Source organism: Brassica rapa, chromosome A09, assembly GCF_000309985.2.
Source record: "Brassica rapa cultivar Chiifu-401-42 chromosome A09, CAAS_Brap_v3.01, whole genome shotgun sequence".
In the NCBI taxonomy this organism is placed as follows: domain Eukaryota; kingdom Viridiplantae; phylum Streptophyta; class Magnoliopsida; order Brassicales; family Brassicaceae; genus Brassica; species Brassica rapa.
In genome coordinates this window covers 44,794,889-44,816,423 of record NC_024803.2, presented here as the reverse complement: position 1 = coordinate 44,816,423, position 21,535 = coordinate 44,794,889, and the positions used below count along the sequence as shown (strand labels likewise).

At 35.3% G+C, this 21,535-nt stretch overlaps 4 protein-coding genes across 10 annotated transcripts; 1 reads left to right on the top strand and 3 right to left on the bottom strand.

Moving 5' to 3' along the window:
- Window positions 1–66: 66 nt before the first annotated feature.
- On the bottom strand, window positions 67–6,972 carry LOC103843750 (polygalacturonase At1g48100). Its single transcript, XM_009120518.2, has 6 exons — window positions 2,396–6,972; window positions 2,131–2,298; window positions 1,818–1,865; window positions 1,525–1,732; window positions 971–1,055; window positions 67–860 (listed from the first exon to the last, which is right to left on the bottom strand). Exons 1-6 carry the CDS (start codon window positions 2,855–2,857, stop codon window positions 350–352), a joined length of 1,482 nt encoding a protein of 493 aa, XP_009118766.1. The 5' UTR covers window positions 2,858–6,972; the 3' UTR covers window positions 67–349.
- Window positions 6,973–7,256: 284 nt separating this feature from the next.
- Window positions 7,257–9,003, bottom strand: LOC103843749. Of its 3 annotated transcripts, XM_018654248.2 has the most exons (8): window positions 8,646–9,003; window positions 8,466–8,525; window positions 8,282–8,381; window positions 8,107–8,202; window positions 7,944–7,996; window positions 7,803–7,851; window positions 7,669–7,716; window positions 7,257–7,550 (listed from the first exon to the last, which is right to left on the bottom strand). In XM_018654248.2, the coding sequence occupies exons 1-8, from the start codon at window positions 8,747–8,749 to the stop codon at window positions 7,476–7,478; spliced, it is 585 nt and encodes a 194-aa protein (XP_018509764.1). In that variant the 5' UTR covers window positions 8,750–9,003; the 3' UTR covers window positions 7,257–7,475. The 3 variants fall into 3 exon arrangements, with proteins under 3 accessions (XP_018509764.1, XP_009118764.1, XP_009118765.1); XM_009120516.3 differs by having other exon boundaries at window positions 8,466–9,003; XM_009120517.3 differs by lacking the exon at window positions 7,669–7,716 and having other exon boundaries at window positions 8,466–9,003.
- A 5,515-nt stretch (window positions 9,004–14,518) lies between these two features.
- Window positions 14,519–18,573, top strand: LOC108869854 (uncharacterized PE-PGRS family protein PE_PGRS54-like). The gene is made up of 2 exons (XM_033279079.1): window positions 14,519–14,837; window positions 14,913–18,573. The coding sequence occupies exons 1-2, from the start codon at window positions 14,761–14,763 to the stop codon at window positions 16,252–16,254; spliced, it is 1,419 nt and encodes a 472-aa protein (XP_033134970.1). The 5' UTR covers window positions 14,519–14,760; the 3' UTR covers window positions 16,255–18,573.
- LOC103843748 (MATH domain and coiled-coil domain-containing protein At2g42460) lies at window positions 18,303–21,077 on the bottom strand. Of its 5 annotated transcripts, none has more exons than XM_009120512.3 (8): window positions 20,944–21,077; window positions 20,662–20,726; window positions 20,453–20,577; window positions 20,230–20,375; window positions 19,902–20,113; window positions 19,420–19,788; window positions 18,976–19,317; window positions 18,303–18,870 (listed from the first exon to the last, which is right to left on the bottom strand). In XM_009120512.3, exons 2-8 carry the CDS (start codon window positions 20,722–20,724, stop codon window positions 18,421–18,423), a joined length of 1,707 nt encoding a protein of 568 aa, XP_009118760.1. In that variant the 5' UTR covers window positions 20,725–20,726; window positions 20,944–21,077; the 3' UTR covers window positions 18,303–18,420. The 5 variants fall into 5 exon arrangements, with proteins under 5 accessions (XP_009118760.1, XP_009118761.1, XP_033134968.1 ...); XM_009120513.3 differs by having other exon boundaries at window positions 20,662–20,717; window positions 20,944–21,066; XM_033279077.1 differs by having other exon boundaries at window positions 20,662–20,717; window positions 20,948–20,963.
- Window positions 21,078–21,535: the final 458 nt, after the last annotated feature.

The following is a 21,535-nucleotide window of genomic DNA, read 5'->3' as shown; positions in this document are numbered from 1 at the left end:
TTTATATATCCTCTCACATAATTAAATTGCACACCAAAAAATTATATATATACTCACTCACGGAAAAAAAGAACTGTCCGTATAGGGATGTATAACATCGTAGATAAAACACAATCTTATTTTTATATAAATCATATCACGCCATCAATAGTTAAACACACATTACAAAAATCATCAAATGAAAATTAAACACGATTTAAAAATACTTGGAGAGGCAAATAAAATGTGCCACTCCTCAACGAAGAATCAAGAAAATGATTCTCCTCACACTTATATACATTTCCCTATAAAATCACGTAAGAGTTTAGAATATAGCCTAACAGATCAATTATTGATCCGATTATGCAAATCACGGTGAACCACACTTGTCAACAAGAGCACCTTGCAACGCCGTGGGAGGATCGGACATGAGACACCAAACCGGAGGAATCGAAAGCTCTTCCACAATTCCATAAGCATTCCAACAAAATGGATCCACAACGATTTCGCCTTTTTCTGGAAGCAACTCGATACCCGAAAGAGTTAGATTCGTGCATGGAACTGCATCGCTGCATCCAAAATGCATTGGAGGACTTCGAATATCATAAGTTCCTTTGATGCCTTGGTATGTAATATCAGATACGAAAACGGCAGATGTTTTATTGGCACAGTCTTTGGTCATGCAATAGTATTGGTCAATGATTATTGGGTTACGGACTGACTCCACGTGGATGTTGTTGAACGTCACGCCTGAGACTGAACCGAACCCACCTTGCCATGTTTTGATCCGAACTCCATTGTCGGAGTACTTTATGACCGAGTCTCTGACGGTTATGTTTGAGACGCATGCATGTGAGTTGTGATTGCCCAAACTTCCAATACTAAAAATTTAGTATATAATGACGTTTTAGTAAATAGTTATTGGTTGGGATCTATTTGCCATAACAAGTGTTTTTAATCAGATTAATCAAATTAAAGAGAGATAACAAACCTAATTCCATGGCCACCGGGTCCACAGGTAAGATTCCGTATATCAACATCGTAGGATCCCGAACCAATAGATACGCAATCATCTCCTGCAAATTGGAAGCATGACTTTAATTGTTCAGACAAGAATCATTTCGCTTTACTTTTGTTGAAATCTATTTATTCTTCTTAACTTATTTTGTTGTATTATGTAAATTTATATTTAGTTTGAAAGGATTTGTCCAAATATTATATATATTTTTTTCTTTTTTGATAAAGTTTGATCTAAAGGACGCATAAACATATTGCACAGCCAATTTGATCCGTTAATCAACCATATATTTTATTGGCCGATGTCAAATACAATAAATTTTATTTATTCGATCGCTACCGCATTTTCGAACCTTTTTGGTTTGCTTGTTTTTTTAGTATTTTTAAAGTTTCATTTATAAACCGGTTATCGGTTTCTTTTTCTAACTAAAGTTTTCTTTTTGACAAAGTTACATTTATAAAGTGTAATAAATTGTCTAAAACTGCCAAGCGTAAATCACTCTATATATAACATGTAAGTCTTTTTACCGTTGGAGATGACCGAGTTGTAGATGGTAACGGAGTTAGAGTTTTCGATGTGGATGCCGTCAGTGTTGGGACTTAACGGCGGAGCAGTGATGTGAAGGGACTCGACGTGAACTCCTTGACAACCGTCGAATCTGAAATGAAACTGCGGGCTGTTTTTTATTTGTAGACCTTCCACCGTTAGATTCGAGCTCATAAAGAACCTCAAAGCCTGCATGCATTTAATTCATTAGTTACCAGAGCAATTTAAAAAATCGGGTCGTAAATTAGTACGTAAATTTTTATGTTGAACTTACAATGGGGCTGTCGCAAGGGCCAGCAACAATTGCAGATATGTTGACAGTCTGTAGAAAAATAACAAAATAATTAGTTATAAATATTGTATATATATTTTTTTTTTGGTAAAATAAATATTGTATATATGCCATTTCACTTATATAGAGTCAGCTTTCCATGATTGTAGAGTTTTACATTCATTTATAAATAAAATTAAAATAAACTGTAAATTGGTGTAAATGCTTGGAAAATTTTCCTAAAACAGTATGAATGAATAGTACAATATTTAAGACCACATGGTTTTAAGATGTCCTAATTATTTTAGTCAATTACCCGGTGAGGTTTGCAGGGAAGATCCCACCATTTCTGTCCCCGGCCATCTATAACTCCGGCGCCTTTCAAAGCCATTCCGTTGACTCTATAGAAAACAAGCCATTGTCTTTTACTTATATTGCTCGGCCACGATTCAGGTCCATCTGGTGTTACAATGGTCCCGTCCACCTATATCAATAAAAAATGTTATTAAAACCAATCCCATTTGATATAATTGTCTATAGTATATCAAAACGTTTAGATTTTTTAGGAAGAGAAATAATACTTGGAATAATTGGTAAGAATGGCAAGGACCGGTAAAAATAGTAGACTGGATCATAAATGTGTAGCCGTAAGGAACAAGCAAAACAGAAACGGTGTCGTTCCCGTTGCTACATGATGAGTCCCACGCCGTTTTGAATGCTTCCGTGTCGTCTGCGACACCATCTCCGACCGCACCGAACTTTCTCACGTCGTAGACTCCATTGTCGTCTTCTTCAGGGTCGTCGGAAGGTGACGGTGGTAGTGACGGTGACGGCGAGTCATCAGGGCCCGGAGGAGGAGTAGGAGGCTGAGAGATTGAGGAAGAAGGTGGTTCTGGTTTTGAAGAGTGATGGTTATGGCTATTGTGTTTGTGTTTCTCTTTGTGGTGATGGTATCGAGATTCAGTTAAAGAGCTTAGTGTGATAATTAGTGCGATGAAACAAAGGATTTGGTTGCGAGTATAAGAAGAAATTAACATTTTCATTGGATTGAAAATGTTTTTATTTTTGGTGATTTTGAGGTGAATGTTGGACAAAAAGTGTGTAAGAAGAGAGTCGCACTCACTAAGTTTAGAATGCTTCTTGGAAATGTTAATGCATCAAAAGCAGACAAGCCTGGTTCCTTTATATATACTGCAACGTCGTGGGCTATAGGAAGTGGAAACCTAATGTTATTTTAATTTAAACAAGTGTAGTGTTTTGATCAAAAAAAAAAAACAAGTGTAGTGTAGGTAAAGTTTACCGCGGCTTTTTGTTTGGTTTCCATTTCTTTTTTTTTTAACTAATATTCTTTTTGGTTGCTGGTGTTTATCTCTAGTATGAGACTGATCGTTTGGTGTAATTTTGAATTGAGTTTAATCCTTGGGAAAATTTATGGCCACGTATTCGGGAACGAATATTATTATGGATGCGGCATGCATGGGAGTATCTACATTAATACTAGTTTCTAAAATCAAAATTACATAATACATATCCTCATCATATGAAAATGATTGACTACATCAGATATTAGAAATCAATTAAATCTTAATATTTGTATATTTTAACATTTAGACCAAAAAAAAATTTAATCTTAATAATTTTTAAATAATATATTCTTACGTATACTTATGGTACAGTTTAAGGCAATAGCTGTAACATGTTTTTCCAATAAGGAATACCGAATAATAAGGATGATTATTTGTGAAATAGAAAAATGGAATGATGGATTAAATGTAAAAATGATATTAGTAAATTATATACATTCTATTTATTCACGAGGATTTAAAATCCTGAGTAAGAAAATAGGTTTTACAAAATATTTTTTTTCTGTTTTATTTCCAAAATGGAACGTGTAGAATTGTTTTTAAAAATATTTTATTGTAATTGGTAAATATTTTATGAAATTTTATGGAATGTATTTTAAATAATTTTATTCCACAAAATAACATTTTAGTTGCAGCCAAGGTGAATGTGGGCATGTAAGCTTGCGGTTCTGAATCAAACCAACTGTCAAATTGGACTGAATCCAATTTTTGGTTTTAATATATAGATTTGATTATAATTTTTGGAGTGTCTTATTATGCAAAATTTGAAATTTCTCAAAAAAGAAAAAAAACTGGATGAAAAGCTCCCAATAATAAAGTTCTTATGCACACCTAAAGTTTGTCTTAAAATGCCATCTCTTAAATGGTTTTTTCTTCACCCTAGGAGGTCTTACAATATCTCTCATCCTCTTTATTTTAGTTTATACCCACTTTGAAAAACTTTTCTGGAGGATATGTATATAAATTATAGTTTGGGACAGTTTATTCAATACACGACGAAACATATAACATGTAAAAAGAATTATTCTCCACTGAAGATAATTGAGAAAAGGTTAAATACATTTGTTATGATAAAATATAGTTATATACATAGTTTCAGTTTTTTATTAAAGAGAAAACAAGAAGAGAATGGCCGCGAGTGGGTTATATCTAACCTCTTTCGGCTTCTTCAGTGGCCCAATTCTTTTTCATGTATTTAATATTATAGAAAAGGTGAGGTACAAATGATTCTTTTTAATATGTGAATAATTTACTGAATTACCAAGAATATAAATATATATTTATATGACCGACCAACCATCATTGATTGCATACTCAGAAACACCACTGTTTGATCATATTTGAGAATTTCACCGCCCCTCTTTACACTTTTCGGTGGAACTCAATTATGTTTGGTCTCATCTCATCTTCTTCCACTTTTCTTAGGAACAAAATTCTAATATTTATGCTTTTTAGCACATAATTATAGTAACACTGAATGCAATGGATTATAGTAACACTAATATTTATGCATTTTTAATCCATTGCATTCAGTGTTAATAACTATGTGCTCTAGTTTATATATTTTATAAATATTTTATGTGCTATAACTTCTTATAAAACAAATTTTATAAAAAAAATTATTTTTTTATAAATTATAAGTTTGTTTTTTTAAAAATTATAATTATACATGCATCTTGTGACCTCATCCTCCACGCAAAAATGGCGGCTATAATACGACATACTAAAGCTAATGAACTTGCAAAAACAATTGTGTAGGTTAAGGACGGGTACTTTATAAACATAAGGTTAAGCATCATAATTAAATTGTGTGAATGTGTGTATGTTATATAATAATCAAACTGCATGTGTATACACTGTATAATATATAATAATTTAATTGTGTGTGTATATATATATCTCGAATATAAATAACAAAAAAATAGGTAGTGTATAGAAAAAGAGAAGTTAGAAGACAGAACAATTTTCCAATTATCAGTCATATATATATTTTTGTATTTTAATTTTAATTTTTTTTAAATAATAAAATTAAAATACAAAAATATATGTTATCTGTATATGTAATTTAAAGTTTCTCTGATATTAAATAAGAAAATGTAAGATTATGTTTAGTTAATTTACTTATAAGTTATATATAATTATGAGTATTTTTATAATAACAATAAATCAAACATGATAGGCTAATACCTTTTATTTTTACTTAGACTAGAGGTGATCCAAAATTTTATAAAATACATTTACTTTCAACAAAATATTATATATTTCAAAATTTCTAACCCTGTTAATATTGAAATTGATTTTTAGCAAAATAAGCATATACATATGTTAATATATATTTTTGGAATATTGCATTTTCTTTTCTTTTCTTTTTGTCACATTTGTGAAATAGCATGCTGAAAATGGAAGATAAAGGATGGAGACTGATATGAACAAGTTGGTCAATATAAGGCAAGAGGCTATGTTAGGTGCTTAAAAATACCTATAGGCAATGAGACATTAACATGTCCATGTCTACTTTAAGAGTATGGAAGATGTTTTTTTTTTTTTTTTTTTTTTTTTGGTAAAAATGTTAAGAGAGTATGGAAGATGTTGCCTGCTTCTTCATTACAAAGATACACAAATATGTATATGTATAACATTGTGCGTGTGTAAAATAGTATAATATAAAGAAGTTAAAGTAATATTTACAAATATACAATATATACACATGTGTGTATATAGTGTGATTGTGAATAGGAGACTGGCTCTTCAAACTTCTGCCCTCAATCTAGAGGATTTGGTAGATGTACACTTTGCTTCATTTCCAGTGCACGTCTCCATAGTCCATACTTTGCTCCATCTTCTAATATTTATCCACTAATTTTCATCTTTATAGCTAGCAATATGTTTCTAGAAAGAGAGCTAATAATACATTAATACACGTAGGTACACAAAGAACTACCAACTTAGTTAAACAAACAATTTGTCAAAAAAAAAACTTAGTTAAACGAATAATATATCCATATGATACATTCCAACGGTATAAACGATCGCGAACGGGAAAATATGTATACACAAGAGTAGAGATGTCGGCTAAATTGGAAATGATTATAGGTAGGGCTGGATTGCGGGTCAAACCCGCCCTGCTGATCCGCCAACCCGCGGGTTATAAAGTTTTTTCTTTTGTCAAAAAATCCGATCCGCACAATCCGCGAACAAATAAATTTGTACCCGCACTCGCCCCGCTTAATTTTGCGGGTAACCCACGGGACCTGCGAATTATATTTTTATTTTAAAAAATATTAATTTAATTTAATTTTTGTAAAATATAATATAAATAATATATTTATAATTAAAATTTTAAATATTTTAAAATATTTTTTTATTATTTTTTAAAATTCTCATATTTTCTTTAAAAATATGTATTTTTACAAAAAAAAATATACATTTTTACGAAAAAAAATATATATATTAAAAAAAAAATTAAAAATGCGGGTTGGTGGATACCTGCGTTTCAAAACTACCAATCCACATCCGCTCCGCATAAAATGCTCATAACCCGCGAATAAATTTTTCTAAATTGTTCGACCCGCATCCGCTCCGCGGCGGGTCAAACGGGCCGGACCCCGCGGGTAAAAACTCATATTCCCAGACCTAATTAAGGGAGACTTGTCCGCATGAGTTTACCCCACCCAAGTACTGTTTCTTCCACTTCTCAGATGCTCCGAGAGTTGAGACTCTTCTTCTTCTATCAAGAACTATTCAGTTTTTTGTTGTTGTTGTTTAGGACGGTCTTTAGCAAAAAGATAACAAAGGTGTGGTTAAATTTGAGCGGCATTCTATTGGGAATGATATGGGAACATGATAAAAAGTTGATAACAATGCATACACATGGCTATCTTATTTACCGCAACTAACACTAAAAAAAAAACTAAGAAACATATTACTTGTTCAGTTAACAAAAAAAAACATATTACTTGTTCTAAAAAGAAAAACATATTACTTGAGAACAAACTGTGTTTTAAAAAAGACTTATTACATCTATTGAACATCACCATTATTATTTTCTAAAATTACGAAACCAAATAGTCAATTATAATGCAACGAATAATTGCTTTAAATAATAAATAGCTTTGTCACACAGCAAGCGTATAATCTTGAAAGAAACATGTCTTAATTACTTTAGAATATTTACTTTTCATCAGTAAATTAACAAGTAACAACATTCCATGTTTGGACATCTTACGAAACAAGAAAATAACTGCATGAAGAATAATTTATTTGGACGAAGGCAAATGAAGTATTCTTCATTTCTGCCTTAAGAGGTCTTCACGAAGGCAGCAAAATGTTCCAATCCTCCACGAATAAGCTTCTCCATAAACGGTTTCATTAACTGTAATTTTTGAAACATAAAAAAAAAGATAATGAGGCAATATGTTAACAAGAAATACACACGTAAATTATTTACGAAATAATTTATAATCATCCACTATATGGAGAAATAGCCTTACAAATGCAACTGGAGCTAAAGCATGTGGAACTTCGAATGAAAAATTAATCTGACAGAAAAGTAATGAATAAATGAAACTAAAATTGATCACATATGTATTGAAAGTGAGAAAAATGGTGACGAGATACTACTAACCTCTACTAAGCACAAGGAAGGGCCTCTAGGGAAAAATCGAACACTGCCTCTGTTTTATAAATACAGAACATACATTTTTTCAAAATCAATAAGAAAAATTGAAAAGATGGTTATTTTTGTATAAACCAAATTTGAGTTCACCTATTTGCAAAGCCTTCTATAGATCTCCAGTGCAGCTTTCTGTCTGGAATTGGCTGTAGAGAGAGATTGCAAGAATAAATAATATTTAGTTCGAATTTCTAATGAACAAAAAGAATATAATCGGATTGGTGGATATTAATTTAATTTTGATGTAAAACGTTACCTGCAAATTTTTGGCGAGAAAATGATATTCAACATTTTGTCCAAAAGAATTGAATTTTACCAAATACCGGGATAAATCAGGACTACCCTCCACTGCCTAAGAGACGCAAATAAAATATTTAAGTCAGGTGAGCAAGAATTAAAGCTTATAGACTCTGTTTCAGAGTAAGGTTTACCTCAACTGATGACAAAAATGGCATCCACTTAGGGAATAAGTCACGATCTGCGTATAAATTGTAAGCCACGGAAGCTGGTGCGTCCACTACCATCTTTACCCTGTTTCATCCAGACCAAATAATTTTCACAACCGAATCTCTCTAGACACTTAGTATTAAGTTTTTGCTCTCTCAAGAAACTTACGCGACGTCTTGCCAGTGTACTTGGCGGAGTCTTTCTTCTTCAAGTCGATCAGCTTCTGTGCTGCGCATAACGGGTCTTAAGGGTTCAGGAGGTGAGGAGGAAGATGATGAAGAAACTGAGGAACTATTGTTAGAGTTTATGAGTTTTGCATAAATAGGTGATAAGGAAGTTGGCATGAACCGAGAAGAAGAAGATCGATGAAGCAAAGATGAAGAACTTGCAGACTTTCTGAAACATGCAACGGATTTGGTGGTTGGAACTGTACCAGAAGCTATTGATGACATCTTTGTTGATCTTAAGAGAGAAAGAGATTTGGAACCTTAATCAAATGGGTACTCATACATTTTATGAAGAGACTTTTCAAGACCAATCTCGCTGTCTCTTAGTTTAAATGTTATTACACTCCACGCAAAGTGTGTTGGCGTGTTTAGACAAATAAGCTAAAATTAAAAAGAAAAGAAAAACTCTGTTTGCATGACTAAAGTTTCTTGTTAGTTTCTTGTTTTGTTTGTTTTCTTGGATATTCTGTTATGAGAGAAGAAAGATTGTTAATTAGTATAAAAATTGTTCCATAATATTTTAAAATATAAAGCTGACCTTCTTAAGTGGTTTTAGGCTTTTAGCCAAGGTTGCAAATGTTTCAAGTCCACCTCTAAGCAAGCTTTCAAAACAAGGCCGGAGCTGTCTGACATTGATGCAACAAAATATAAAGAATAAGAAAAACAGTCAAGAATACTAAATGATGGATTTATTTATTTATTGATTGATTTGCCTGAAGATTGCGAGCAAGCCAAGAATACTTGATGTCTTGGCCAAAAGCAGAGTACTTAAGTGACCAACATGATATATCAGGCTTGTCCTTTAACACCTAACCACACAAAGTACACCTAAAGAAAACAAGCTCTGAAGATTGAAACTGCCAGTTGATGAGACATGAAAAGTACCTCTACGGATGAAATGAAAGGCATCAAATTAGGGAAAGATTCAGGATCCAAGGACAAGTACAAGTTATACGCTACGAATACTGGAACATCTACTTCCATCTTTACTCTGTATCTCCAAGTAAAACTTCAACAAAAAATGGAGCTGAAGCAGAGAAAAGAGAGAGTTACTTAGCAGTCTTGCGACTCCACGTAAAAAGAGAGACGTTTGCGAGTGTTGACGAAAGAAGAAGAAGAGTGCGACTAGTGAACTGAGGATACGTATAGGTTTTACGAGGAGAAGAGAAAGTGAATCTGCTATCCAAGCAGATGGGTAACTAGTGAACAGGGATCTGATCTTACAGGTTTTTGACAAATGATTGATCGTGTTCGTGTTCATGTGACTTACTGTTACAGACATTGCAATCTTTCTCAGTTTTGCCTCTTTTGTGTGTTTTAATTATTAGAGTAAGCCGGTTATGTATTGGTTAATACCGGTTAGGAGAATAGAAAGTCTTATAAATACTGAACCAATGTAACCGAATACATTTTGAGAATTGAATAACAAACTTCATCTTCTTCTTTTCTCTCTGAGCTTGAGCTCGATCTCATCTCGTTCTCTGGATCTAATATTAATCTATTGAAAAAGTTGAATACCTTCACAACCACACACACAAAATGGCCTCAGAGATTTGCTCTGCTTTGCATCAACACTACAAATTTGAAAAAGCTATTAAGAATGATGGGGATAGCTAAGATGGGAGAGCCTCAGACTGAAGATTTCAGTGTGGCATGTTCGATACACATTCAAGATTTAATTCTCAAATCACTTTTCTATTAATCATACTATTTTTTTACTCAAGAAAGTAAAAACGAATGTCATCACCATTTGCAACATTATTCTATACAGTTTGTACCAAAAATAAAGCAAAATAAAATCTCAAATCATTGACATTTGTATATCTATGTCACTTACTAAGCACTTAACAATAAAGAATGTCATCACCATTCGCAACATTATTCTATACAGTTTGTACCAAAAATAAAAGTAAAAGAAAATCTCAAATCAATGACATTTGTATATCTATGTCACTTACTGAGCATTTAACAATCAAGAACCAATAAAATGCTATCTTAAGCGAATTGTTGGTATCTATATTCTCGTTCTGGTCTAGGACATGTGTTATGTTATCCTCAGTAATATTCCCAACTTCTTTAAGTTCTGAAAAAATGAAATCTAACTTACAAATACATGATTTTGATTCACTAAACATAGACATTTATCGCCACAAAACAGAAATCATCGAGAGGGAAACTTCAAAAGAATGTTATACATCATACTTGGGTAATATCATGATTGAGCCATTGATTTTCTTATCCGCAAAGTAATAAAACAAACTAACCATAAAAGGACTTGATAAAAGAACCCAAACCATCGAGAAAACCCTCTCTGTGACCCACTGTCGCAACAAAGTTAATCAATAAGTAAATTTAATCTATTATGTACAATTTCTAGCAAAGTAAGGAAACATAACTCACACTACAAGGCACAAGAAGACAACAAGAATAACTAAACATAACTTCCAAACCAACCTATTAAATACCTACTTTTATTTTTCTTGGTTTCTATAATACCTAACTAAACTATTTATTTAAGGTTTTTGTCACTAGCATATATAAAAATAAATTGTGATTTATTTAACCTTTTATTTGAACCTTTATTAAATCATATGATTATTGATGAGCAACTATTGTACATTCAGACAGCGTTAGATACATTATAGTCTGAGAGATGAGAGGGAAATGAGTCTACCAAGTGGGTGATAACGAAGTGTTTCCTATTCGTTCTGATGAAATACTTACTAGAGGAAAACAAAAGTGTTCCTTCTACACTCTCAGCATTCCAAGGCCGAGGAGAAGATTTATGTATGATGCTCTCACCGCTTGGTTCTTTGGTATGACATCTTATACAAAGTCTGGATGATGTCTAAAGATATATCCCACTGGATTAGCCTGCCAAAAGAAGAAAGAGCATTGTGATGATGGGTTTATATACGGTTGCGACGGCGGTGGGTGGAATTTCCGGTGACTTTGCGCACTCGCGAGATGGTTAAGATCATTTTCGGTGATATCATCTTTCTTAGTTGCCACGTCGGTAGAAGGTGATTCTTTACGAAGATCAACTTCAGTGATATCATCTTGGTTCGTTGCCAGAGATGACTCTGAGGGTACGCGAGAAGTAGATGATATTGGAGGGAGAAGGGGAGACTCGAGGTTGGGATGCTCGTACATGGTGAAAAATCTCTCTTCTTCTTCTTACCACGTAGGAAACCACACGTGTATATTGTCAGATATTACACATAATTGATTAAAACATAACTAAATTGCATCTTTATTTCTTCATATTGTTTTCTTTAATAACCGAATTAAACCTTTTATGTAAGGAATTTTTTGTCACTAGTATATACAAAAAAATGAAATTAGATCTAAATGTAAATATACATCTAAAAATAATAATTTAGATTTTTGATATTTTGAGTATTTTTAGATAAAGTGGGTTAATTAAGGCATGTTTCTTCGGAAATTGGAGTCAAGCATATTTTACTGTTCGCTGGTGTGGAGGAGTCAAGTTCTTTAATGTCCAATTCCATTCAGAGGATGTCTCATTTCACCCCTCTCGCCACCACTATCCACGTCCAACAAGTCTTAAATATGCTATATTCAATGCTCTCATGCTCTTATCTGTCTACCTATGTTATGGATTTGAAGATAGAAATCCCATCAAGTGAAGCTTACATATTGGGCATAGTTGGATGGCCTTATATTGTTAATGCAGTCGATGGTGTTTTTACACCGATGTCAAGCGATTTTCGTCATCAACCAGTATCTCCGACAAGTACAAATGTTCATGTCTGTCTGAGCCATTCAATGCTTGAAGATTGCAGTCCCGTAGCCTTAAAACTAAAGGCTATTCAAACCTCCTCATGTCGGAGCCATGAGAGATCGTTTTCCCTTTTCCTTCTATTGATAGGAGTGAACCCTTCAACCAAAATCCCTCTACATGAGAGGTACTCTTCTCTTGGCTCCAAAGCCAATGAATATCGTTGCTTTCCTAACCGCTTGATATCTTGTGTAATGGTTCGTTTGGGACCGGAAGATACAACGAGACTTATGCCAATGGGACTTGAGGTCTTGGAGCTCTTAACGTCATGACATACAGTGACTATTTTAAAGTGTGGAAGATTCGAAGGATGCGATAATTTCTTTATGTGGTTATTTGTGGGTGGCACCTTTAAAACTAATCTTTTACCGACGCTTTTGAGCGGTGTCTCATTTTCTCTGTCAATCTCTTTGAACAATTTATCTACTTTAACTTATGTTGTTTTTAAAGTTCTTTGTTGTAGTCAAAGAGGATGGATAATTTCATCTATCTCTTGTAAGTTTAAAGTTTAAGATACTGAAATGAAAGGTTGTACAAAAAAAAATCAATCAAGTATATAACAAAACACACCACACATGTAGCAGCTAATTCGAAAAGAGCACCATCTTTTCTCTTTTTTTTTTACTTCAAAACAATATTGTCCTTTCAAAAAGGAAAAATAGGAAAAAGGGGGATCACTTTTTTTCATCCGACTTTTGCTAAAAAAAAATCCACTCAAAGAAGAGGAAGAAGCACATGTTGCACTCCTACGTGGCCTAGTGTTAACCACTAGTCTTGACAAAAGACAGCTCTTCAGGGCATATTCTATACTATAATAGTATAATTCAAGTCAGTCACTCTAGCTGACTTAGAGTTTCTCTCAAGTTGTCAAACGTGTGCTTTACACGTGAGAGAGAGACTCACATTTAGTCTGAGTGACAAACAAGTGAACAACCGTACACGTGGAGAGGAGGTAGCAAAAAAAAACTCGTGTGCTGTCTTTTGCTTGGCCCCCAATTAAGTACCCCAGACGTGAATTTGCGTGTAAATTTTAATTTACCACGGTAGATAGTTATCATATGCTCTCTCGATAGGATTCTATATATTTAACCTTCTCGCCTTCTAATGTTGTTTATTCTCATGCTTTCAAATATCAGTACAATAATTTTAATCAAAAAACAAAGTTACCATAATTATTTTCCATATTACACCTTTTTTTATTTTGAAAGTTTATCTTCCATATCATACTTAACATAATTACCATCATATGTGAAAATGGCAGGAACTGTAAGCTTATTATCCCATAAAAAGCGATATAATTTAGCCATGAATATTTAATACGGAAAAATTCCCCTCTCAACTATATGCAACACATAAATTAACAAGGAGTACAAATTAGACTAATGCTAACAGTTGGGGTAAAATAATAGTTTTGCATGTTAATTTGTTCATGTTGGTTAACATGCAAATTGCGATAGACTAGTTGTTAATAAGACTCGCTAATGCAAATAGTTTGAACCAAAAATTGTCATCGAGTGTCATTGCAATATTATAATTTTGTACTCGCTTCTCAAATATATTAATATATGAATTTGATAAATTATGGTTATGGTACTTAATCGGAGGTTGGAGCTTGGGCTTAATAAACAAATGAAAAATATGTGAACTTACATTATCATATAAAACACGTTTACATAACTTATCAATATAGCGTGGTCTTGACTAGTTTCATCATCATAACTGAGTGTATATTAATTGACAATATCATAATAATATTCAACGCATCATAAAGACAAGATATAAGTAGGAATTTTCAAATTGATTGATCGGTTGAGTTACTTTAGAAGAAGACTAGTTGGAGAATTTTTACCAAAAAAGACTAGTTGGAGAAAACTAAACGAATTGATTTCAGCCTATTTTAACCCAAATATTCCAATCAAGGAATAGTTAGCTATAACTGAAAGGAACAGTTGTGAAAAGAAGAGCAAAGAGCATCCGCATCAGTGTCTTTTTCATCAGTCTCTTGTCAAAAAAATAACAAAATAACAAAAAGTAAGAGAGAGACATTACGAAAGACGACCTCTTTATGAAGAGACTTTTTAAAATTGTCAAGGGATCATAAAGCTACGCGGCACTTTATTTCTAGTACAAATTTAGTTTACACTTAAAATTTAATTACACAAATTCTATTATTCTAAAAATATTAATAAACTAATATCTTGAAACTTACTTGTAGAAACACACCGCTAGTGATGACCCTACCTCCTAGGATATTACAATCTAGGTCCCTGACTTTTAATATTTTTGTCGACAGGTTCCGGATTTTTTAATACTTCTGCTTCACTTTTTTTTTTGGTCGAATTACATTGGTAATCGTCTCGGCTATATCCTATATATATTAATAACTCTTCTAGAGACAAGCAATTAAAATATCCTACTGAGAGAGAGAAAAACAATGGTGGATCCTACTGAAACAGAAATCGTTGAGGTCGACAACGTCTACGAAGATACTATTCTCGGTGAGATCCAAACCGTGGCTGATGAGGACGAACAAACACCTACTCGTGGTCAGGTTGCTACCGGCGCTGGCGAGAATGCTGTCACCGGCGCTGGCGGGAATGCTGTCACCGGCGCTGGCGAGAATGCTGTCACCGGCGCTGGCGGGAATGCTGTCACCGGCGCTGACGGGAATGCTGTCACCGGCGCTGGCGAGAATGCTGTCACCGACGCTGGCGAGAATGCTGTCACCGGCGCTGGCGGGAATGCTGTCACCGGCGCTGGCGGGAATGCTGTCACCGGCGCTGACGAGAATGCTGTCACCGGCACTGGCGAGAATGCTGTCACCGACGCTGGCGAGAATGCTGTCACCGGCGCTGGCGGGAATGCTGTCACCGGCGCTGGCGAGAATGCTGTCACCGACGCTGGCGAGAATGCTGTCACCGGCGCTGGCGGGAATGCTGTCACCGGCGCTGGCGGGAATGCTGTCACCGGCGCTGGCGGGAATGCTGTCACCGGCGCTGGCGGGAATGCTGTTACCGGCGCTCAGGGCATTTTCAGGACGTTCTTTACCTGGTTCGTGGGGCTTTTCCCCAGTGATGCGCTCCCCAACGACTCCGAACAAGAAGCTCTCCTCAGCAGCTTGGTCGATGGTGAACCAACTCTTCCTGTTGTTGCCGGCGGTGGAAACGGCGATGTTGCTGGCGGTAGAAACGGAGGCGGTGCTGGCGGTGGAAACGGCGTTGGTGCTCCCGGCGGTGGATGGTTTTGCCGAATCTGGGGATCCCTTCACCGTGAAGGTCCAAACGACATTGAGGCCGGCTCTACTGCTCCTAAAGATACCGCTCTTGTTGCTCCCCGCGGTGGGTGGTTTCGCCGGATCTGGGGATCCCCTCACCGTGAGGGTCCAAACGACACCGAGGCCGGCTCTACTGCTCTTGACGATACCGCTCTTGTTGCTCCCCGTGGTGGGTGGTTTCGCCGGATCTTGGGATTCCGTCGTCACCGTGAAGGTCCAAACGACATCGAGGCTGGCCCTGCTGCTCCTGAGGTTGTCGCTCCTGTTAGAGTTGTGAAAGACTTGTGGCTGGAATTTGTAGGGGAGGCGAATGGTTTTATTAAATGGGTGATTACATCGTGCTTCCTCTTCGTGCCGGTGAATTATCTACTAAAAGGAAGCAATGATGTTACTTCTACTCTCTCAACATTGCAGTTGCAGCTACCAACAATTTTCCTCCCCACGGTGTTCTCCTACGTCACATGCATATTGGTATCTAAGTTGTTCCAGTCAACAAAGATAAAGACTGTGTTTCAAGGATTTGGGATTATTATGGGAGTGGTAGCTTGCGTGGAGGCTTTCTACTTTGTAGGTCATGAAGCTCACATAAGCGCTATAATTGTTATGGTCGTGATTATCGTTGCTACTGTAATCGCAAAGTGTTGCGATGGATGATGACTTTTGTTATAAGAAATAGGATACTACTCAATTAAAAACAATTATAATAAATTTAAAAGCTGACCGCCATTAGAAGATATATAGTACTGTTTTCGGACATCTGTAAGTATAATCTTCAATATTTATATTTATTTAGACTATTTTTTCTGTCGAGTGGCATTGTAAATCGAGTGTACCAAACATAACATGACATATTAGAGCGCATATTGGGTTGTTAGCATATACCCGTTTGAGCACCAACCAATAACTTTGAAATACCAAATTTGTGAATTTGCATAAAACTTCAATCTTTTCATGCAGGAACATTTTGTTTCTTTCCATGTCCCCATAGCCATCACTTGGTTTACCTTACACGTCGTCCCCGGACCGGCTTGGGGAAAATATTTCCACTCGTTGGTTTACTCCCTTGTTTAGCCGAAAAACCAAAAATCTTATTCCCGGTCCGAGAGGTGTTCCACTCGTGGGAAGCATGAGCCTACATGCTTAAGGCCAAATATCAGATTCGCAACTGTTTCAGGATCAGGTGTAAAGTTGAGGGTTTGAATTTTGGATAAAAGGTTTATGAATATTTTTCCAAAGATAATAATTAAGAGCATGCCCATCAAAGTTTCATGGGGGAAGCTCTCACACATCCCAAAAAAAGAAAATTATAATAATAGAATCTGATGAACTCATCTCGCAGGGGTGCCTCCGGATGAACCCGTTTCATCATTTCGCGGGTTCCACGCAACGTGGCAGCCCGCTATTGGTCCGCTGTTTTTTTTTAAAAAGTCAAACGGAAAAAAAAAATTAAAGTTGTGAACCTCTTCCCTTTTTAAAAAAAAAAATCAAACGAAAAAATAAAAAAAATTAAAGTTGTGAAACCCCCTTTTCATTGATGGGCATGCTCTATGGGCTAAAAGAATTTATGCTTAAGGGCCGAATATATTCAGTTCTCTGAGCCTAAGGTCAATCCATGTGGCTCATTAGCTCATAACGGCTGTGGCTACGATGAGTAACGCCAAACGGCTCATGGTGTTTAATCTCAGTGATACTAAGGTGATAGTGATGTGTCATCCTAAAGTGGCAAAGGAAATACTGAACAGTTCGGTATTTGCAGACCGGCCTGTCGACGAAACCGTTTACGGTTTGATGTTTAACTGAAACATGGGATTTGTTCCAATTGTCCAACCCGAAGCAAATCAAACGCTTGGAGGAGCAGAGGCGAATGGTCGTGACTCAGATGGTGAATGCCTTTACACTTAATGTTGGAACCGTGTTTGAAGTGTGTGACTTACTCAAAACGGCGTCGCTATGCAACATGATGGGTTTAGTTTCCGGGAAAGAGTATGAATTAGAGACTAATAACACCGTCGAATCGGAGTACTTGAAGGGTTTGGTTGAAGAATGGTACGATGCTGAATTGGACCCGATCATATTCCTTGATTAGCTGGTCTGATTTCCAGCAAATCTGGTTTAGGTGTTCTCAGCTCGTACCGAAACTAAATCAGTTATTGAGTTAAATCCTGGCACTATATGCTCATGATGATTTAAAAGGTTCCTATCTAACTATTAAATGATTAGATTCTTGCAAATGTACTTTGTTATACAATAGAAACTCTATAAACTAATATTAGCTAAACTAATAAACATAATAAATCAATAAATTTTGTAAGTTGGTTTAAAATATAACATAAATTGATAAAATATATATTTAATAAAACTAAATTTAAAACGTAATTTTAAAGCCTATGATACATTTTTCATATACATCTAAAACTATAATAAAATTGTATGAAAGTCAAATTTATAAAATTTAATAAATATATAAACTGATCAACTATTATTTTTATTTTCCGAAATTTATATTCTAAAATATTTTAAAAAATATTTCTATAAGTTAATAAAATAACCAATATTAATTTATAGAGTGTTGTTATATATTAACATGAGGCCTGCTTCTATCCTTCATGCACTACATAGATGATATTTTTTTGAGAATTCAAAGTAAATAGTGCAGACACATTCATAGCTCATTGGAGGCCTTGTATGCAGATTTTAAAACATTAGTTTTAAAAGATGATAAATACATATGTATTTCAATCGGGTTTGCTTACATTATTTTTTTCGAATGAAAACTTCGGTTCTGATTGTAATAAAACATACAGTACATTATTCCTAGTTTTAGTATTTTGAGAAAGAGAAACAGGAGAGAAAGAATCTCTTTATAAAAAAATCTAATAAACCAAACGAAGAAGAAACTTTGGCAGCAGATTTGATCCTCTCCGTGTCCAGTTCATCTTTCAGATCCGACAAAGTTAGTTCCACATTTTTCATCCTTCCCTCGAGTTGTTGGACCCGAGACCCATCAGACATTGTTTTATTCCTCTCCAAGGAAACCTCCTGAAGCCTTGAATTCAACCAGTCAAGATTAAAGCCTGCTTCCTTCAGCACAGTCAACTCGCTTTGAGCATTGTTCAGTTCAGTCACAGACAAGCTCTGTGGAGATTTTCTCAGCATCCCCACGAGGCCGAGGAGGAGATTCATGTATTCTGTTTTCATACCTTGGTTCTTCAGTATGAAATCTACTTCACAGTCTGGCTGTTGTACAAAGATATCTCTTACTGGACCAGTCTACCAAAAAAGAAGAAAGAAAAAACATTGTTACTATGCTAACCATGATGCTGGTGATTATTAATGGAAATTTAAAAGAAGAAAAGGAAACAAGTGGCAGCTTACTTGAGAAGAAATGATAGATTTGATCATATCCTTGTCCAGTTCAACTTTGAGATCCGACAAATTCAGTTCCACATTCGTGACCTGTTCCTCGAGTTGTTTGACACTAGGCCCACCAGAGAGTACTTTCTTATTCTCCAAAGAAATCTCCTCACGCCTTGACTTCAACCAGTCGAACTTGAAGCCTGCTTCCTTCAGCTCAGTGACTATTCGTGGACACTTTCTCAGCGCCTTCGCAAGATTGCTGATGAGATTCATGTATGCTGTTTTCATCCCTTGGTTCATCGGTATGACATCTAATGCAAAGTCTGGGTGCGTTACAAAGATATATCCCACTGGACCAGCCTGCAATTATATATATATATATATCAGAAAGAACATTGTTACTATGCTAACCATGCCGGTGATTATTAATGGAATTTTTTTTATAGAAGAAAAGGGGCTTACTATGATAGATTTGATCCTCTCCTTCTCAAGTTCGACTTTGAGATCTGACAAAGTCAGTTCCACACTCTTGATCTGTTCCTCGAGTTTTTTGACCCAAGGCCCATCAGAGACTAATTTCTTCCTCTCCAAGGATATCTCCTCAAGCCTTGAATCCAACCAGTCCAGCTTGAAGCCCGCTTCCTTGAGCTCAGCCAACTCACTCTCAGCGTTGCTTAGTTCAGTCACAGAAAAGCTCTGTGGAGATTTTCTCAGTGCCTCCACGAGGCCGAGGAGGAGATTCATGTATGATGTTCTCACCCCTTGGTTCTTTGGTATGACATCTATCGCAAAGTCTGGGTGCTGAACAAAGATATCTCTTACTGGACCAGCCTACCAATGATTTAATTAACAAAAATAGAAGAAAAAAAAACATTATTACTGAATGCTAACCATTCTGGAATTGTTAAATTTAAATAAGAAAGAGTAAACTTCATTCGGCTTACTTGAGAAGCAATAATATTGAAGCCATTGTAATCTAAAACATCATTCTCAGTTGATTTTCCTTGATGAACAACCTCGAAAACTTTCATGTAGACTTCAATGGTTAGTTTGTTTTTCTCCAGAAACCCTTTTTCTTGGAGCTTCGTCAAAGGCAACGTCCTACGTACACCCCAGCTTGGGGTCTCAGCGCAGAACAACCTGCGTCTGCCTTCGTCTGTAATAAGATTAAACAAAAACAGTTATGTATCAACTTCTCTTCTTCATCAATCAGATACACAAGTACAACAAAAACAAACTAAATGCAACATATATAATCAAGCTCATCAATACCAGGTGATCTAAAAAGCTCTTTGCCGGATTGGTTCAACAAAACGAAGCAAAAACTAACTCTCCTTTTCCATCCAGATCTCAATCTATGAGTATTCACATCTTGCAGGTACATAGACAAGTGATCACCAGCACAAACGCAAAGAAACCTAATTAAGAGAAAACATTAGTTTTTTTTTTAAGTTCTAAAAATATAGACAATAATGACAAGGATTTCGCCCCTTACCAGTTGCAGCCGCCGCTTGAGAAGATAACCGACTTCATCACATTTGTCCTTTCGGAGAAGTTGTCTATCTCCAAACTTAAGGCCTTGTCCAATTCCGTCCCCATTTTAGAGCTTGTTTTTGATTCCTTGCGCGAACAAAAAAAAAACAAAATGTTACAGCTCCTAGGCCAAACCACATTATACATGCACAAAAAAAACATAAATCTCACCGACATAATCTTGACCAATATTGTTATCACCAAACTCCATCCAACCACAATAGAACCTAACATATCTAACTTTTTTGGGTTAAAAATCTACGATTAAGTTCAAAACGGGAACCCCATGAGGCAGAGTGGTTAATCAACAGTTCCAAATCAAACAACAAAACTTTTTTTTTTTTTTTGAAACACAACAACAAAACTTTTCTTACAACGAAAGAAATCAATAAAATCAGTATGTGTGCATAATATTATTCATACAACTTAACAGACAGGAACGAGTTGAGTTACCTACGATGAGACACGAAGCCTTGGCAACTGTTTAAGAACTTCAGACGGTTCGAAAGTCAATGGCGATACAATAAAAGAGGAGAACCTTCTCCTCCTTAAATACGACCACTGGATAAAGGAAAAGGACTTTTCTCTCTTTTCGATCTGGACCGTCCGCTGGATTGAACCATGTTATGTTAACCGTTGGATATTTTAACTTTTTGTCCTATAGTAAAAAACAAAAATGCTTACGCAGACCCTCGAAGTCAAACCATAGATATTTAGTTGTAGATTTTTTTGGTTCTTTTTCCCTTTTCTTTTACTGAGAAGGCATGTCAAAAGTAGTTTTTTTTCCTGATCAATCTTGACCATCCGTTTGGATTTTAATATACTTTCAACCCTTCGATTTAAATTTCTTTTTTAATTGATTATTTTATAAAAACTTTCATATATTTTTGTTTATTAAAGTTTTAATTGATTACTGATAAGAGCAATTTGTAAGAAATTAAATAATGAAAACCATGAAAATTCAAAAATGGTTCAATGCAAACAAGTTTCCGGTAACAAAAGCGTTACTTAAAGTAAAAGCTCGAAGCACGGAGCCAAGACCGCG

Bases quoted from the DNA above. Each gene is read 5' to 3' on its own strand.
- LOC103843750 (XM_009120518.2), bottom strand. From the start codon at position 2,857: ATGAAAATGTTAATTTCTTCTTATACTCGCAACCAAATCCTTTGTTTC. The intron at 1,733-1,817 runs GTAAGTTCAACA...AAATGCATGCAG, and splicing joins GCCCTTGCGACAGCCCCATT to GCTTTGAGGTTCTTTATGAG. The intron at 861-970 runs GTTTGTTATCTC...CTAAATTTTTAG, and splicing joins CCCGGTGGCCATGGAATTAG to TATTGGAAGTTTGGGCAATC.
- LOC103843749 (XM_009120516.3), bottom strand. From the start codon at position 8,749: ATGTCATCAATAGCTTCTGGTACAGTTCCAACCACCAAATCCGTTGCA. The intron at 8,382-8,465 runs GTAAGTTTCTTG...TGGATGAAACAG, and splicing joins GTACACTGGCAAGACGTCGC to GGTAAAGATGGTAGTGGACG. The intron at 7,852-7,943 runs GTGAACTCAAAT...TTTATAAAACAG, and splicing joins ATAGAAGGCTTTGCAAATAG to AGGCAGTGTTCGATTTTTCC.
- LOC108869854 (XM_033279079.1), top strand. From the start codon at position 14,761: ATGGTGGATCCTACTGAAACAGAAATCGTTGAGGTCGACAACGTCTAC. The intron at 14,838-14,912 runs CGTGGCTGATGA...TGCTGTCACCGG, and splicing joins ATTCTCGGTGAGATCCAAAC to CGCTGGCGGGAATGCTGTCA.
- LOC103843748 (XM_009120512.3), bottom strand. From the start codon at position 20,724: ATGTTAGGTTCTATTGTGGTTGGATGGAGTTTGGTGATAACAATATTG. The intron at 20,578-20,661 runs GTGAGATTTATG...TGTTCGCGCAAG, and splicing joins TATTGGTCAAGATTATGTCG to GAATCAAAAACAAGCTCTAA. The intron at 20,114-20,229 runs GTATTGATGAGC...ATCTTATTACAG, and splicing joins AGAGCTTTTTAGATCACCTG to ACGAAGGCAGACGCAGGTTG.